This window comes from Ascidiella aspersa, chromosome 6 (genome assembly GCF_963924565.1).
Source record: "Ascidiella aspersa chromosome 6, kaAscAspe10.2, whole genome shotgun sequence".
NCBI lineage: Eukaryota > Metazoa > Chordata > Ascidiacea > Phlebobranchia > Ascidiidae > Ascidiella > Ascidiella aspersa.
Window position 1 is genome coordinate 23265748 of NC_139452.1, and position 18829 is coordinate 23284576.

An 18829-nucleotide genomic window follows, 5' to 3' on the forward strand; every position below is an offset into this window, starting at 1 on the left:
TTCGCTATTGTATTAAAAAGATCCGCGATGGAACCAGAGAATCGCACATTAACTTAGATTTCACGCCGGGCGCTATAATAGATTAAATGGCTGCCCTGAAGATATGCCCTGAAGAAGACAACCTGGATAGGTTATCGAAACGTCGGCACAGAATAAATAATTGTCGAAAGAACCCTCTTTATAATTGAAATAATGCCTGGCAGCAACAGTATATTCATTAAATGGCTATCACTAAATTTATTTGGGGAGTAGGTTCCCTACGAAAATGTGAAAATCTTTGACAATAGGTCATTACGAAATCTTTGATCCCACGACGAAAATGTTAGAAAATCGATTTACGAAGGAATTAAATATGCTGTTTCTAACGGATACAATAAATAAGAAACCGGATAAGTTACGAAGAAATTGTCGCTGACGCGCAGGTTTCAAGACTTCTCTAGGCCAAAAGGCTCGGGATCCAAAAATAGATTAATGTGGCAAACGCAACTTGGCGGCACGCATATATGGATTCGCGGCATCATTATATAGTGGCAGCAAATGCCGAGTTAGAACAGCGCGGCCTTGAAATGTAAATGGCCGAAGGAAGTAATCCGATATCTATCCCGAAGTGTATGGGAATGAGGTGGCCTGCTGGCACGCCGGTCACCGTCAACCATTCCTCCCAGGCGAATACAGTGATTAAGCGTTGAACGAAACGAAAGAACGCGCAGCTACAACTGGATACCGACTGCGAGCCTGCTGGATAAATAACACGGCGCGTTTTGAAATGAAAATGAAGTCTGACCGGTTAGTTGTCTTTGCTGTTTGGCAGGCAACGCTGGGATACCGACTTCCGCCGCGAAATGTGCACCTTGGGACGTGTTCCTATTTACAATTGCTCGCCATTGCGGCGTCCGATTTCTATTCCGGCTAACCTTGTTTCCTCAATGAGTTAACATAAAAACTTATAAAAATTCGACTGAGTTAATTCCCAAATGATGGACACTCAGGTCTCTCTTGCCACATATTCCCACGTTTACGGGCTAAGTGACCAGCGATGGATAACGCAGGCCTAGCAAGGCTGCCGCCAGTCTTGTGTATACGATCGTCGGCTGCAGTAAAGTGCGGCATATGGTTAATGCCGTGAAATCGTATTAGCTTTTCCACCTTTTGCATAAGGGGACCCGCGACGCTTCTCCGATTCTTACAGGCGCATACCGCTAAATGAATGACGAGATAGATCGATAGCCGAAACGCAATTAAGCTCGAATCATGCCGCCTACGTTCTATAGTTGCAAAATCACGACAAACACCAAGCACTGCTATTCTATTTTCAGACGAGCTTGCAACATAACATCTCTCCCCACGTTCACATTGCAGCTTTCAAGTGGCGAGTAAACCGGCGATTCAAAATGTAGTTACAGTGTTAAAAACCTCCCTAAAATGCTGCCAACTCTCCTGTTTTACTTTAATCAGATTCACCTTAAGCCATTATAGGTATACGCGACTACATTGGAATATAAGTGACTGTTTTGTGGCATCGTACAAAAGTTATTAATGACACGCAAAATGGTGTGCGTGTTTATACAATTTACAAACTAATCCATTAAAAAAGAATACGAAAAATGTTTATAATTACTGACCGGAAAATAAACACTAGCAGCGTTACACTTAATAACAATCCATCAGTCAGAAATATACGTTTTAACTATTGCATAACGAAATATTCGCTGCATGAGTTATTTGTCACTAATTTGGATTTTCGCTCTAGAGCAGTGGTTTCTCAAACTGGGATAAAGCGATTCGTTAGAGGTTAACATAGCCGAGCTGATAGCAAAGAAGAAATTGCACCCGTCGCATTGACACCTTTAAAAACAACGTGTTATTTTGTGTTTATTTGTGTATATTTTTAAGGAGACCGCATCAGCTATTTAAAAAATTGCTAAGGGACCGTTGTGTAATTTTTTTAGAAAAGGTTTGACAACCACTGCTCTAGAGGCTTAGTTTTACGATACGTCATTGTCAATTTTTAAGTTGCAAAACATTCATCCTATACCTTTCTGATTTGCAAAAAGTTTGACATCGTTGGACTAGCAAGTCCGCTTGAGGAACTTTGTGAGCTTGATGTTTATACTTTTCGGACCCTATATTGGATATTGCCTTTTACATCTTTATTTAGTTATTTTTCAGCCATGATGCATGTTAGGGTGAAGGAAACATAAGGGTTTCACATTGATTTTCGTTATAGTGTCCCAATCCTAATTTAGTTGTGAAACAACTTTTAAACTTACAAATCTTCAAGGAAATGTAGATGATTGAAGGCCTTGGGAGGAATTACGCTGATGTTGTTGATGCTCAGGTCTCTGAAATTAAAAAGTACGGTTAGTTTCTTGCTGGCGGCCATACGCGTAATACAGGTGTAACAAAATGTCAAAGACGTGTTCTTCCGCCTGTAGCATTTAGAGATATCTTTATCTTCCCATCGCAACACATACTTGGCGTCACTATCACACCTCATGTGTTATTGTTAGACGTAGGAAGGTCTACCAACACTCCTATCATCGCGACCGTTGTGGAAACAAGATGAAATCTTTGTGAAAAACGACCCAATTAAAGTGTGGTGGGCAACCCGTGAAGTCTGCAATTGTTTGTGTGCGACATGGCTGTAACAGCCTGGAAGTTTCAGTGTTTGGTGAATCAACACAACACCTGTCTGATCAAAGCTCGTGTAGCATCAACAACAAACATGTTTAACCTTTCGCATTAGTGACTTTTTGTGATGACACAGCTAGTATTTTGCAACTGTCGTACGCGATTTATGCCTATAGCACAAACTATATTAGAAATGGTATTATCTTAAGTTATATTATAATCCACGCTGTCAATATTAAGATATCTAAAAAAGCATAAAAATGCAAAGCGCTATCACTGAAATTCAAGCAAAATTTATATAATAATATGTAAAACCTTGACACTACGACGAATTTAAGTTTTTAGGAATGTATATGGTGTAAATAATAATACGCGAAAGGTCCGCTTTTCGAACATAATTATAGACAAACTAAGTTGGTTACCTATGAAAAGTATGATACAAAGATAAATTGTGCGTGACGTTAAAAAATCTGTTTTAGATTGGAGTTCGAAAACACAAAGGTTCAACAATGTTGAAAAAAACAAGTTTGATTTGGCGTCAACCAGTGAACTGAGAATGATTCTATACACTGTTCCAGACAAAAGCGAAGATATTTACTGAAACGTAGCTACCACGGTGTGAATGCTTCCATTTAGGAGCGACAGGTACCAGATGTGTTTCGCGACTTCGTCACGCCGCTGACACCATCGCGTCACAACGGCTCATTCCTCCAAGTCACCCCTGTCGCGAAGCGATAAACAAAAACGACGCGTCGGGGGGTAAAAGGCGACGGAAAAGCGCCCGGGGGCCGCGGCGATCGTCGACCGGTAATCGTGTAAATGATTGCAAGGCAAGACCAAACAAGAGGCGATTTGTTTGGATACGTGAGCTAGCGGCGTTTCGCACGCGACAAAATGCGATAGTCGACCGGCCAAGCGTGCTTTCCGGCCCACGAGATGATTCCGTCGACCACCTTACATGACAAACGCGTACGACGTATTACGAGGAAGCTTGTGGAGGAAGCACAAAGCGATTTTTGTACACGATTGCGACAGAAACATTTTGCGACCTTAGAATGTTCAAGAACGTGTGGGTTGGCACAGCGATCTTTTTCAGAGCCAAAGTTGTAAAAAAGTTTGTGTTCAAGTGTATATAATTTTGTGTGTGCGTGTGGCGGGAAGTGGGGATTTAGGTTTGAATGTGTGCGTATGTGTTTAAGAAGTACAAAATGTATTTCCAAACATATGTTAACTGTCGCTTTTTACAAGATCATAAAAAGCGAAACTTCATAATGTTAAAACGATAACAATCAAAACCACCGATACATTGTTGGCTACATAAAAGGGAACAAAAAAGCGAACTCCCTCGATTACAGGTCTGTTTGATATTGCGGAAACATACGCTGCGGTTTATTAAAAAAAAAACAATTCAAGAGAGAAGAAACAAACAACCCCCCCTCGCACACTTGCGGGCGCCCACAGTCATCCAACCCTAAACGAATGAGCGATTCGCTCCCCGCACCTAAATGTACGAAAAAACGAACATTTTTCAACACCACACCAGAGTGTATAGGGTTGTCAACACCCCGAAAGAAAGTGCAGCATCGAATGTCGCACAAACACGAGACCCGGGTATGGCCATCAGTCATCTCCCGCCAAACATGCCGGGATTTAAAGGATTAGCAGCACCCAGACCGTGTCGCCCCACCGGCGATATTGCGACCCCTACGCGGCACAAAGGCCAAGTTTGGGGCGGGATTTCGCAATCTGCAAACCAACATTAGCTGTGTAGGATACCCTGTGGGTCGCGCTCCCAGCGACATGGTCTAAACACAGCGGAAATCCCTTAGGGTATGAAGTTCACGGGTAGACCGGCGATGAACGCCATTTTCAACACCCTGGGCTTGTATTCGATATCAAACGCCTCTTAGATTATTTTTTTTGCCCGCTCGCTGCACGTAGCAGTAATCCAGATAGGGATTTCATGAAGGCCCCAGTTATGCGGCAGACGTTGAAAGATCAAGAGCAACCTAACTTCATCCAGTGTCGTCTAATATATTGAGAAAATGTCGGTCGGCGAACGCGATCGCTATGCTGGATAAACATCAATGCTGAAACTATAAGGTTGTTCAACAGAATCGTGATAACCCCTATTGCTTTCGCATACGTGATAAATTAACTTTGGAGCATAATGGTTGAAGGTTGTAGTAAGACGTCAACGTCGCTAAAATTGAATAAAGAATAATTCGAAACGTTTAAAATGATACCTATTTCTGTATGCTTTGATATTCCTATTGCGTGATAAAATAACCTTGGCTGGTTTACTAAACACCCTCTTAAAGCTCATAGTAACATAGAAGTGATCTTTCTACGAAAAAATGACCGATGTATAAGAAAAAGCTCGATCCATGACGTAATTGATAATACGCAAACGATTTTTACCGAATGCTTATACAAACAAAAGTGAACGAGGGTTGTGAGCGGGGGCGGGGTTAAAAGGTGCGAATAGAGTGGCCGCATAGCTGGGGAAGCAGTCGGGCCCTCGCTTATATATGTATACATACAACAACGAGTCATGCGCCAAGTCAGGCGGCCCAGATGTTCCGGGTACCATTTGCGAGGTGAATGCATTTCGGTCGCTCGCTTCGTTTGCGCCGCTTTTCAATAAAATGACAACAACGAATTGTCGGCTGTCCGTAAAGATTTCGGATGAAAGAGCTTGTCCGAGTCAGAGCCATGGGAACTAAATGACCCGCTGTCACTTGAGTTGCATAAACGTGACGCGATTAATGTGATTCATTTCAGGACGGCATTTTTAGTCTTATGAAGGAGTGTTCTGGTTTTCGTAGAATGATGTAAGATCTCTTTTTGTTATCGAAAGAGACTATTTTGTTTTATTGTAGTTCACGCTATTTACTCAAAAGCTGCAACACTACTCTCTTGTAATAAAAACTGACTTTCCAAAAATAAAAATCACGGGGTTTAAAATGTTGCTATCAAATGCTACAAGTGCATTATTGAGGCTGTCGCAAGTCATTGAAATTGTGTACAATCAGCATCGATACAATCTTCAATCTATATAAAATCGTCGTTTTAACGCCCATGATGCCTGCGATGATTTTGTAGAAATCACCTCACCTAACGTAAGTGTCTCGACCCGAGTTGGTTCTTACTTTTAAGTTTCAGTAATTTCACGGCGATTGTATTGGTGCTATTTTAGGGATTTAACATGGCAGGGAACAACAAGTATAGTCACATGCATGTTTTACAACAACAACGGCAACAACTATTTTAGGAATCTTTGTATATGGCCGTATTTGTCCTAATTACAGTGCCACCTGATTTCTCTATTTTAGGAATGTGCATCTCAAAACTCGTACTTTGCAACACTTGCCAATTCACCAATTTGGTTCAGGTTACCGTCGTAAAAACAAGATACGAAATCGAGGACATGTTGGCGTAATCGATTTAAAACAGATAAGAGCCGCTTATCAACATTACACAAACGTTACCCTCTTTCAGCTGTCGCCATTTGTTACAAAGAAACGGACGCTGAATTGGGCTGAAACGACGATATGGAAAGCTCGTAAATTGTCGAGTTAGTTGCGGGTACAGCACAAACAAATCGCTAATCCGGCACGGAAGAGTAAATATATTAAGCGCGGGATTATCGACTTCGCAGACCTCCGAGATAATATTTTGCGTGCGGTTCATACGAACAGGAAGTCGCCACGCAAATTGTGGGCCAGTGTTTTTTAACTGTTGCCTTCGTAACCCTTGTGGGTTACACTTGCAAGCGCATATATTTTTAATTATTATCTAGTCAGTTTAAACTCAGACCTGTGACTTTTGTTGTAACCTCAGATATCTTCTCATTTGTTTGAAACGTGGGGGCAAGAAACTGTTGGGAGCTCGTGTAATGGAGTCCAGCCATTGTAAAAGGTTAAGAATCACTGCTTAAAGGCTAACCAGTAGACAACCTTGAACGTGTTTTGGTGTTCCTTAGCGTACCACATTTTTGCAGAAGACACAAAAAAAGTCTAATTGTCGATTGGGTTATACAGTACACGTTAAAATATGCCGTTCATCTAAACTTGCCCAATATTACTCGTTTAATTCTTTGTTAAGTGCATGTGATCAACTGAAAAATTAACACATGTATCGTTTTGGTTGTTTTGTGAAAAGTTTTCACATAAATATATTTTCTAAAAAATAATCGTAATATCGCGATGATTACAGAAGGGTTGATACTTTTCCGTTAATTTTCATTAAAGTCAACGTTCTTTATGTGGAACGCAACCCGATTTTCTGAAAGACAACGTGATTTATCTGAATGAAAAACAAACGATCACCGAAACTATAGCCGAGACATCGGAAAGTATTGCAAGAAAGCTCAACGAGGTCAGCCAAAAATTGTTGAGAAAACAATCACAGCAAAATTCTTGCGCCTATCACTCATTTTTAATAGAGCGTCAGTGATGCATAGCTCGGTGCGATTCAATTAAGTTGGATTTCCAACGCCTAAGGTAAGCTATTTCTTTATGCTTAACTACTACACTATGAGGAATCTAATGAGTTTTCGTTATGCCCGTTCGCAAGTTTTTGGTGTGTTTTAATTTCGTACACGGCTATATTGTCACGCGTGTGCGCGCGAATGGGACTCACCGCAATAAAAAAATTGCTCTTTGGCGGCCAGTTGAGATTCCAAACTTATTGGATGTTTTTTCTCAGTGTCCACGTAACTTGACCTTTTTATTAATTGAAAATCTGTTACTGTTTATGGACTTCATGCACCGATAAATCAAAAATCAACATAATTATATTTGAACTCGGGTTTCATCTAAGTAAAATTAGGAACGCTTTCGAAGTTAATATCAGTGGACAGGTCTAACTTTAATTATTAAGTCAAACTTTCTCGAATTCTGTGTTAAACTTAAAAATAATCAATGAATGGTGGGTATTGTATATCAGTTTGAAAAATGAATGAGATAAATAACGCAAATTTTTACGAAAACCTTTGGGATGTTTGTGTTTTGCAATTCTAACATTCTTCCTATTAAAGAGGGTTGTTCTATTGTACATGTACGCCATGATGGAGGCTATGCATGACGGATCACAATAGATTCATATCCTGTAGAAAATAATAAAAAGATGACCCCAAAAAGCAGTGCTTGGAAAAGTTAGCATTACGAGGCTATTTAGCCATGTGCTTCACCAACAACGGTCTCCGTTACGAGCATTTTTAAAAATGGAACGCTAATCCACTTATGAAATTCGTATTAAAAGCCAGCTGGTTGGTTGGCAACACTACACATTAGGCTGAAACCCAACAGTTTACAAAGGCTAGTAAAAATGGGTTGGCTCACGCCTCGTGTTATTTTCGCACTGCTAAGTTCAACTTAGCAGCCTGACAACAGTAAAAGAAAGGATACAGGGTAGAAAATAGGGCGCGACAAGACCCTTGTGTTTTTCGACCAGCGGTCTTCGCTATAAACTGGTCGGCCGAAATTGTTGCACACCTTCCCAACTCAAATAAGCGTTTTATTCTATTTTTTACCAACTAAAATAAAAAAAAAAGTAAAATAAGTGGTGAACGTGTAGTGGCTTTTTCTTCCCATTGGCCAAAAGTAGGCCGGGAATGGCTGATATGTCAGTAATGTTCAGACCCAGTCCTCAGGACATCCATTCTCCGATAAGGAAACGGTGCCGCCACTTGGAGGTACGTCCAGAGTTGAACTGCGCATCGCAAGAAAGTTAACGTTTTTACTTTTTTGTTTATGGTGTAGCGTGTAGGTAATAATATAAGTGTCGGTGTAAGTAATAATTTTAGAAGTGTACTGCCCCCCAAAAACCCGGTGTTACCCAGGAAAAATGGAAGGATACTGCCCTTAAGGAATCCTGTTAAAGACCCCCGTCAGGTAAGTACTCGAATAAGCGGGCGCGGTGCGTATGTTGTGAAGGCGACAGACAACAGCCGTTCTCGTTTATACAGGCGCTGGTACGCTGCGGTGCCATCACGTGACGCGGAAACCACAGCGGTGCTGCGCCCGCGGACCGAAATAGCATCGCATTAATAAGCGCAAGGAGTGGGACTCGCAGGCTGCCATCAGGGGTTGGTATACACTCTCATTGGTATAGTAAGCGACGCACGGTCACTTTATGTACGAATTCGCCAGTAAATAAGCACAGCGTCCCAACGGAGCAGCAGCAACGCAGCGCGCTATGCTTGTGTCAGCCAGGGCACTGGTTAGGTACCAACAACTGCTTCGACATTATTTAATTAGGCTACAGCGCGCGCCCATCTAGCGTTTAGCATATGCACGGGCTGCGGCCGAGCGATATTGCAAGGGGGTGAACGCTGATTGATATTTCGCCGTCGCGTGCCGCCCAATGTGACCCGATCTCACTTGGCATACCGCCGCTGCCACAGAATCATCGCAGTACGGCACAGCTGGCGCCTTACTTTCCGCTTTTCGTGCACGGCGCGGTTCATAACTGCCTGCCTGCGTTTGTCGTGGGTATTTCCCTATTTTAACGTTTCCAAACTTGTTTAAGTATACGAAATCGGAGCGTCTTAAGAGGGTTCACATCGCAGATACATTAAATGACTTGTACGCCTACGAAAAGTCTCTTATTCTTGCTTTAATCTTCTACCGCGAACCGTAAAATGCAGTCAGCTAAAGCCTAAAGGCGAAGCGTTTTCGATTTTACCTTTTTTCGATTTTTATTTTACCGTTTCCAAACTTGTCAAAGCATACCAAATCGGGGCGACTTGAAAAAGTTCACATCGCAGAAAATCGAATGGTTTGTGATCCTTCGGAAAATCCCTTGCTCTTGTCTTCAGCTTTCTAGGGCAAACCATAAATCGCCAGCAGCTAAAAGCGCCGTTCAACTTGTATCGATGCAACAACTACGCTTGGCGTGAATCGTCGCCCCGACGAAGCCTATTCACTATTTGTCTCATGTTTTTTTAAAAGGAATACACAAGCCAAATACACAACGCATTACTTTCGTTTCGAGGCGGTATTTATCAGCGTTTGTCTTTCTGCCATGCTACATGTGGAGAATAGCGTCACATTCCAAATATTTTGCAAGAGAAAAATAATTTAAAAAACTTAGGGTTCCCCACAGCGGTTTTCACACAAATATTCCACTACGGTATTTCAGCGATATAATCATAATACGTTCGTTCAAGCAACTTTTTTCTTTCACAAAATCAAAGTTGATGCGATAAAACTACTGAAAGACTACTGCCAATAAACTACATTATCGTACGAAAACCAATAATTGGATTTACCAATAACAAATAAAGAACGTTTTTGAGAATATTTGCAACCAAATATCCAACAGGCTAACCAACAACCCTATTTTTCTGGGCTGTTCGATTTTACGCCAATTTTAAGACTTCAGGAGCATGGACGTGGACACACCTTATTCGAGAACAACTTCACGCCAAACATCTCAAAATACATGGGCAGCCTATGTGTTTAAAATGGGTCATGGCCCAGCAAAGCTAACATGAAGACCTGTAAAACCAAACAAGTAGGAATGTATATCGCACTGCGACTCTTTGAAGTCCGTCCGGGCATAAGCAACGGGCACATAATCCGCAATCTCTACTCACTTCTAGTTCGGCTGTTTGTCAGCGTAAACACGAAATTCTACTCGCGATGAAAGTCAAATTGAGCGGCTTGCCGAGTTTGGACACGATGAAAAATGACGGCCACGCAGAAGGGTCATCACTCAGCCGAATGCCACCCGCGCTGATCAAGCTAATACCAAAGCACGGCGGCTCTCAGAACTCTGAAGCGCTATACTTAACACGCTTGAGAGAGGATTAGGTAGCGTTTGATCGAACGGGATTTGGCACCTTGGTTTTACGACCAAGAAAGCAACACCATCGCCACATACATGTTGAATAGCATAGTACAGCATAGTCGATGGCGACTCTTAATTAGTATGCATATACAGAGTGGGCCAAAAGTAGGCTTACAGTTATAAAAAGTAGGGTTTGGGTCTAAAAGTAAATTTATTGTTTTGGGGTTCTGCTCATACACCTTGTCCTTTACAACACCCCAAAACCTAAAACTATTGGTGTCAGGTCAGGTGAGCGTGGTGGCCATTCAATATACCCCTTCTTCCAAGCCTACGCTGTCGAAAACCTGTAAGCCTACTTTTGGCCCACCCTGTACATAAACATGAATATGATGTTGTGAGTCAGAAATAAAATAAACGCTCTTATAGTGTAAATAAAGTATTGCGTGTCGCACAATCCATTGTAAGATCGCCTATATTTTGCTCTAAATTCCATCAGCGCATTTTTGTAGCAATAATTACTGCCATAAACTGGTCCCGCAAACACTAGGCGCCGAAGAGATTTTAATGATCGATCATACCAAAAACAAAGACGTTAATCCGTTTTTCAAAGAAGCTAATTCGTGTGGATATCATCAGGTGGGCAAAGGAAAAAAAGTTACACGCTTTGTGGGCAGCGCTCGCCTTTTCGCGATTAACGCCAGCTTCGGGGCTGTGCAAATTCGCCGAGGGGTTTGAGCAAATAGGGCGACGCCGCGCGGGCGCTGACCCATTTAGGACCTCAAAACCAGGTTCAGTCGCACGGCGAAGGTCGCTCTTGGCTCTGAAAGCACCCGACGGTCATCGGATAGCCGATCGCCCCCCGATGGTAATCCGGTGGAGCCACAATCAACAAGCCTTGTTGCGAGCTGCAACACGCGTGCTGTTTGCCCAGTATTGCGTTCCCTAGACTTGGAGCGTGCCAAAGAAACCGAAAAGCAACTTGACTAATATATATATATGTCGGGCGGACCTTCGACAGTCGTAATCTCCCAGCGTTTTTTCTCCCTTTTCGAAACCCAAGTCCGTCTCGTTTGTTTGTAGGTTATACGCTTTTCTGGCTGTGCTCGTTCCCTTGAGACTCGCTTATTAAAACTAGGACGAAACGGGCGACATGTGGTGCTCAGATGCGCTTAACCTGTGTACAATTGCCAGCTCTTGAGGCAAAGGATATTACGATATATTAGAATGCCAGTTTTTTACGATACCTTACGATCTGGTACGATACGTAACGATACCAGTCTAGTTTATATACAATACAGGTGCCACACATGTTGCGTGGTACATATGTTACTCTGCCTGGTTAACAAACGATACTCGCATCTCGTGAATAGATTACGGTATAGTACATTACGATCCGTTACGATTTAAAAGAGCCCCACACAAGCTAACGATATCAGTGTTACGCCGCGCACAAATCACAAATATGCTGACCAACACTTTAGGTACCATCTCGTCAGAGTGATACACATAACGGTCGTTAAGAGCTATTCACAACCAGGCGCCCACATAGAATAGTAGGAGAAGCGCAAAACGGGCTCCGTCTCCACAGTACATCGGCGTCCAATGCACGCCCGTTGCTTGATTACGATAGAGCTGCTGCTATTAAATTAACATTCCACATGGGGCTGTTGTCACCGCCTTTCGGCGACTTCAGGCAACGTTGCCTATTTAGTATTATTCAAAATACTTCCTTATTTTTGTATCACTTCTAACCTGTTGTTAATTAATTACCCGAAAAGACTAATTTGACAATCCCAGGAGGTAATTGGCGGTTCAGCAAAAAATATCCAGTCGTTTAGAAGCATTCAATTTTAATGCACCTAAAGGCAAAGTATATGATCTTTGTAGTTTTGCTTTATGAAAGAAAAAGGGAACGTTGATTAAGTCCTACTGGGAGGTAACAAATATGAAAAGGTTAATAAACGCTAATTTAGAGTGACGTTGGTGCATCGATGTCCGTTCGTTCACCAAGAGCCTTCGAACTTAACCGCGGTCTGGCGGCGTTCCAAGTCAAGACGCAAATCGAAATCCAATAATGCGTCGCTCTGAGGCCTTACCGCCTTTCCCTGACGAGCTGCGTGTGGCATTTTACGATGGCTCATAACGCTTTGCGCAAAAGGGCGGCGAAATAGATTAAGGCCTTCGGCTTTTTGCGTTTGTCCATAGATTTTGGCAAAATATCGCCGGTTGAAACATCGGCGCAAAGGGCATTGGGCGCATTTACTGGGAAAAGCGCAAACGCGGTGGAATAAAGTGTGTGTGAAGGCGGCGGCGCGGTGACCGTTTTAAGGATAATCCGACGCTTTTCAATCCACTTTATGTTCAGGGTCGCCTTTCCTCTTCACTTATAACACGAACCAACGCATAGTTCGACAAGACAATAACTTATGCAACACTTAGATGTGACACGGTCAGTGAAACACTCGGTCGCTAACACAACTCAAGGAATTTGGTTAATCAGATAAGTTTGGCAACAACCTCTCTGGATGACAGAATTCAATCATTGTAAAAAGCCGAAAGGCATTTAGTTTATTTTTTCGAACAAAATGGAAGACGTTTTTTTTTTTATCATTTTCCTTTTTAATTTGTTGTTTTGACATAATTATATATCGCTTGAAAAGCTCAAACTTTTTTCGCGACTGTCCTGAAATAATGGCGGACCCATAACTTTTAAAGCGAGGAATATAGAAAAATGTCGTACAATCAATTAAAATCAGTAATCATTCAAACTGCTACTGTATATAAACTCTTCAATTATATACGCAAACTACGTTGCGCGGACTCCTGATAATTTCCACGCGGGCTCCCGTTTGAGAGCGATTAGCTAATAGCTTTCATTCTATGCTTTGTTTTTTATTAAATTGAAAAAAAGTTGAAACAAATGTTTCGTGTGTACACTGCGTAGTTCCACCCTTTGCTCATTGATCAAACAACGCCTTCGCAAAGTGTCGAATGACATGTCAGTCAAAAGTAACGAATAGACAGCCAGATGCGCACGTGTCGAGACGAAAAAAATCCCCTTTGTTTCCCTGGCGCGGGGGCGGTGGGTGCGACCCATAGGGGCGGAAATCCTGGCTCGAACCTTCTGTCATCAGCTGCCGGCCACCGAGGATTAGTTCAGAGCGGCCTTTCGTCGCTTCTTTACACCTGTTGATGGCGACGCGGGTTTCCTTGCGAACTTTAGGCTCACATTGGAAACCTGGGCGAACTTGGCGCAAGAGATTGTTTTTGGGCAATAACTCCGAATGTTGTTACGATACAGAGTTGAAATTTTTGCACAATTCTTATATTGATTACACCTTTCCAGCTGACACACTTTAGCCAAATACTATACTTAGCCATATTAACACCTAATTGTTGAGCTTTTTAAGCAATTCATAATTGCTTAAGTTCGACATATGGCTTTTCGAGTTCAAATGCCCAAGATAGCATCTAACATTCACGTTAGAAAACTGGAAGGCTATGGAGGAAAAAATGCAACTCCATGGATAATCTATACGCACCATGTTGCTTAATTTACGCCAGACCTCCGGGTAGTATTTTTTCGTAACCAAAATGTTACCTTTCTACCATATTGTTAGGTTTTAAGCTTTCATGTGCGCGTTTGAATCTAACGTTGTAAGCATCACGCCGCAGAGCAACGATTTATCAACTGGTTTTATAGCAAGTAGCAAACCACACATCAATTAAAAAATTGTCTAAAAAACGCCTTATATGGTTATCAGAAGTGTCCAGACATATGTAAAATCTCTTCATGTGTAATACTTTTTATTTTGTTTTGCTTTAATAACAAAAAAGGGTAAAAAAATCAAAAAAACGACAGGCCTTAATATAGTCTACAGTACAACAGGCAATATAATTGTTGTGTCACCAGGGAAATAACAGCTCCGCAAACGCTCAAGTTCGCTTTATCAACGTCGTACAAATTACAGTTTTCGTTTCCAGAGTTTCTGAGAATTTCAAGTTTTACGCCCCAGTGAAGAATCGGCGATCTCGCATTGAGCGTAACGGGATCGGGCTCTACTACAATTTATATCCCGCTGTGCAAAACCACAAAGCCAGAAAGGCGAATTGACGTCAAGTAAGTATTTTGGGATATCCTCCCTAAGTTGGGATATGCAATACAAATGGCATAGATTTCGCGTCTTTCAAACACAACAAAACACATTCGAATTTTCACGTTTTAACGCTGTTCTCAAATTTTACTACCAGCGCATATAAGAACTCTGAGATTTGGCTTGTGGCAATCGATTGATTTAGGTGTTTTATGCGTTAATAAACACTTTACACTGTACAGTATCATTTGAGTCTTTCAGAGCTGAATTATTTAGCAAACATACATTTTTAACTCTCACTTTTTCACGGTAAATCGCTTTGTCTCATTTTTTGACACAAAAACCCTAAACGAATAATGACGTCTAAGAAACACCCGAGCAAAATTACTTGACATTGTTTTCAACTTTCCTAGTTATTTATTTCATTCCTTTTTAACATAGTATAGTGATAGCACTGAAACTAGATCTAGTCAGTAAGAATGCCTCTAACACCAGGTTAGAAAAACAAACAACATTTATGATGAACCTTCACACAACGTGACATACCAATTGCTTATAGATTTTTTTAACTAATTACAACCAAGAACTTAATCTAGTGGTTCCCAACCGGGGTGCCATTTGTAACGCTCAAGGGTGCCGAGATATATTTCAAATTCTTTAGGATTCCAGTTTTTGTTTTGGTAAGCTTTTCGACACACTTTTTTGTGTACGATAAAAGTGTCAAAAATTAAAAAGGTTTTATCAACCTTGTTGGACAGTAAATTATGTTCAGTTTTAATTTCGATTTTTGTAACGTATATTTAATCACTCAGCAAAAATACGAGCAAGGGTGCCGCAAAATATTTATAATTTCTGTAGGGTGCCGCAAGCCAAACCGGTTGAGAACCACTGAGTTGGTTGATAGAGGACTTACAGTGTACTTGTCACATGGTGCAGGCCACTTGGCACGTGGACCAGGTTCCGCGACGAGCAGTCCACGTCCATCAACTGATTACGTCGCGCATCCTTCTCACAAGAACATTCTAAACAAAATGCAAAACGTCTCATTAGCAAAACTACAAATGGTCAGCCAAAATAAAGGGATCTATCGTTAACGTTGTATACAAATGGCGTTGCCTTACACAGGGGTCGACAAACCTGTGGCATTACGTTTACGTTTTTTGGTCAGATGGGGGGTTACAGTGTCGATTTCGTTAATTTTATTCATTAATACTTGCACGTTCTGACTTAGATTCTAATACCGTTTGAGTATAAAGTCGATATAGCTTGATAATAAATTGCAAAGCCAAAAAGGTCGAGTAGACCGACACCATCTTGATTAAGACGTTTTCCACACATTCACAGTAGATCAGGGTTTCCCAAACTTTATTGGACCACGGACTGCTATTTGTGAATCTGTTTTTTCGCGGACCGCAATATGAATCAAAAACGAATGAACCCGAATTTTATTTATTTACAAAACTGACAATATTAATGGGATGGAAACTTTTGTGTAGGCACCAACTTTTGCGTAGGCAAACGCTTGGAATGATCTCAACAAAACCGCAAATTCTGAATGGCGATAAGTATATCATTACGTCATAGACGAGGGATGCGTAAACAACATTTTGACTAAAACGAAGGCGCAACAAGTGAGAATTACGATACTGGATAGCAGAAGCTTTCAAAATCATTAAGTTGTGCATAACTGTAGCAATCATCTTTAAAGGGTATGTACTGTACAACAGATCTGTGTGACTTTTAAATTTCTTGCCATACCGCCACGGACCACCTGTGCAGTCGTCGCGGACCACCAATGGTCCGCGGACCACAGTTTGGACCTTTTTTGCTTTGCAATTCATTATTGAGCTACATTACAGATTCGTGTATAGTGTACCAAAAGTCAATATATATATATATATATATATATACATACATAGTTACAAGTTTTTACATCGTGAAAGTTTTTAACTAATCTTCTATTAGGAATAACAATTAGACGAATGGTGGGTAACTTTTGAAATGACTCTAGCTGAGCAAGCGCACATGTTTAGGTAAAAAACATGGCGGTTTCTTCGCATGTATTCGGCGTATTGACTGTTTGCGGTTAATACAGGAAGTTTGTATAACAAGTGTTCCTCTCGATGGCCGAATGGTTGACCACTCCTTGCCTTTGTGGTAAAAGGCCGTAAATTGTTGCATACATTACTGAACTTGTTGGTGATGGTTGTTTTGCCTCCGAAGCCAATCATATTTATAATGAAAGCCTAAAAGTTCTTATTCGGTCATGACCCCCTTACTGTGTACCAAAGCAAACCGCATTGTTTTTAATGTTGCGATAACCTTAACAAATGTGCCGCAATGGTCCCGTCGAAACAACTTTCCAGGCCCGATAAGACGCGATACAAGCAATTCCCTTTTCGGCGGCCCGTGAAACTTCCACGTCGGCATTTAAAGTACCGCTATGACATTCAGAAACAGAAATATCGCCGTGTGTATTTGCGTGTACGCGCGGGGAAGAGTTAGACAAACCGTTTTCGGTTGCTATATCGCGGATATAAATCATCAAATTGACAAAAGGGGAAATTTCCTGAATGATAGGTCGGTAAAGCGCAGAAATTTCGATTGGGGTAAAGCCCAATCCGGCGAAATTATGGTCGGCAACAACAGATTTTTTTTTGTATCATATCCAAATTTATTTTAAGTAGTATCGGTATTTATCCGATATTTGCGTGCTATCGGTATCGACATGATATCAAACTCGCATTTTAGCCATGCTTGATATTTTTAGGAAATAATTTATTAATATCTAAAGGTAATATGTTACAAACGAATCTTCCTTATTTCATATTGATGCAGTTATCCATTTAACTTCTTTAGGTATGGCTCGGTTGGCCGAACTTTTAAGACATCGGATATCGCCCATTGCAATATACACGAGAAAGAACAACGAAAGGTGTTCATTTGAGTTTTAGGTTCGACTGTCGTCAAACGGTTTTAGAACACTCCTGCACTCCCGTCGTGTATCCACAAAAAAGTGTGTAAGAAAGCAATAGGCGTCTCGACAAACTGCGCTTTCCTGATAAGCATCGCGGCGCATTGTACGAGCGCACGACCTTTCGGATATCCATTGTGGCTGTTTACAAACAAACAAATTAGCGCGCGCGACGTCTATGGACCCTACCTTGGGGGCAGCGACTGGCCGCGATCTGGTCCCGCTGGCCGTCGGTCGCCGGGTCCGCGGCGTCCAGGGCCAAGACGGTCCGATTCGCACAAACCAAGAAAATCAGCGCGAGACCTTTGACGATAGACAGATGCATATTATCCGATCCACGTGAAGTACAAGTGTGCCTGTCCTATACTCGCGCGTGCTTGTGTTCTTGTATGTGGGGGTTGGGTTGGCGACGTCTTAGGTTCGCGTTACGGATGGCATCGTATACACAGCTATACCAGGATGTTTAACGGGGTATTGTTTACAGTTTTGTTTTGCGTATCGCGGTCTGATATCTGCTGACGAAAAACAGAGTTATTTGCGATTAAACTTTTCACGAGTAAATTCGGCAAAGTAAAGCAACAGAACATGCCACGACAATGCGTTAAACGTTATTGTCGCTAATACATGCATAACTGCGGTAATCACAAAGGGTTATACGGGTTTGTCACAAATGAAGGAACATTTTTCCCGTAATTAATACAGTTTTGCTTTTACTTTTTTCCCGACGCCAATTTGCCTAACATGATTTTGGCTTTGAATAAAAAAAAATGTTTGGGTTAAACTTGAGCAACTGCGGCTAATGGCATGACCCATCTTAACGTGAGCATCAACAGTTGTCGTCCCCCCTTGCCGTAACCGTCATGCTTTGGAATTTCCGATTCGAACGGCAAGGGAAGACGGCGGATACAATTTCAACGGGTCCTTGTTGGTTTTTACAGTTTTAGGCTCTCGTAAACTCAAGATAATTAAATGTTTACATACATTTGCGGAAGAACAGAATATGAATTCTCTAAATACTTTGACTTAGTTCTGCAATTGACCTTGGCCGACTATCAGTTTAGAGCAGACAACGCATTTAAATCATCACGCTTTCCCAACATATTTCTGGTCTAGAAATGACTCGATAATTTCCAAACCTTAAAGTGAAAAGCTAAAACTTTGCTTAGATAATAATCAACCAACGCTTTTATGCATATTGTTTTCTTCATTGCAATTCTACTTTAATGGCGAAAGACCTAAGCTTTACAACCCCCTAACACTGAAACTGAAGTAAAAACGGATGTCTCGTTTCTGTCCCGTGACGACCTTGGCTACCCTTGTTAAGTTCAGAAAC

At 41.5% G+C, this 18829-nt stretch overlaps 1 protein-coding gene across 1 annotated transcript in view; it reads right to left on the reverse strand.

Moving 5' to 3' along the window:
- The window catches only part of LOC146140864 (uncharacterized), a 39800-nt gene extending 21846 nt beyond the window's left edge, over nucleotides 1-17954 (reverse strand). The window contains exons 1-3 of the mRNA XM_083391686.1: nucleotides 17686-17954; nucleotides 15436-15544; nucleotides 2271-2342 (exon numbers count right to left, since the gene is read on the reverse strand). Of these exons, the coding sequence (XP_083247812.1) occupies nucleotides 2271-2342; nucleotides 15436-15544; nucleotides 17686-17821 (317 nt within the window). The 5' untranslated portion in view covers nucleotides 17822-17954. The remainder of the gene's footprint in view (nucleotides 1-2270; nucleotides 2343-15435; nucleotides 15545-17685) is intronic.
- Between the last annotated feature and the right edge of the window lie 875 nt (nucleotides 17955-18829).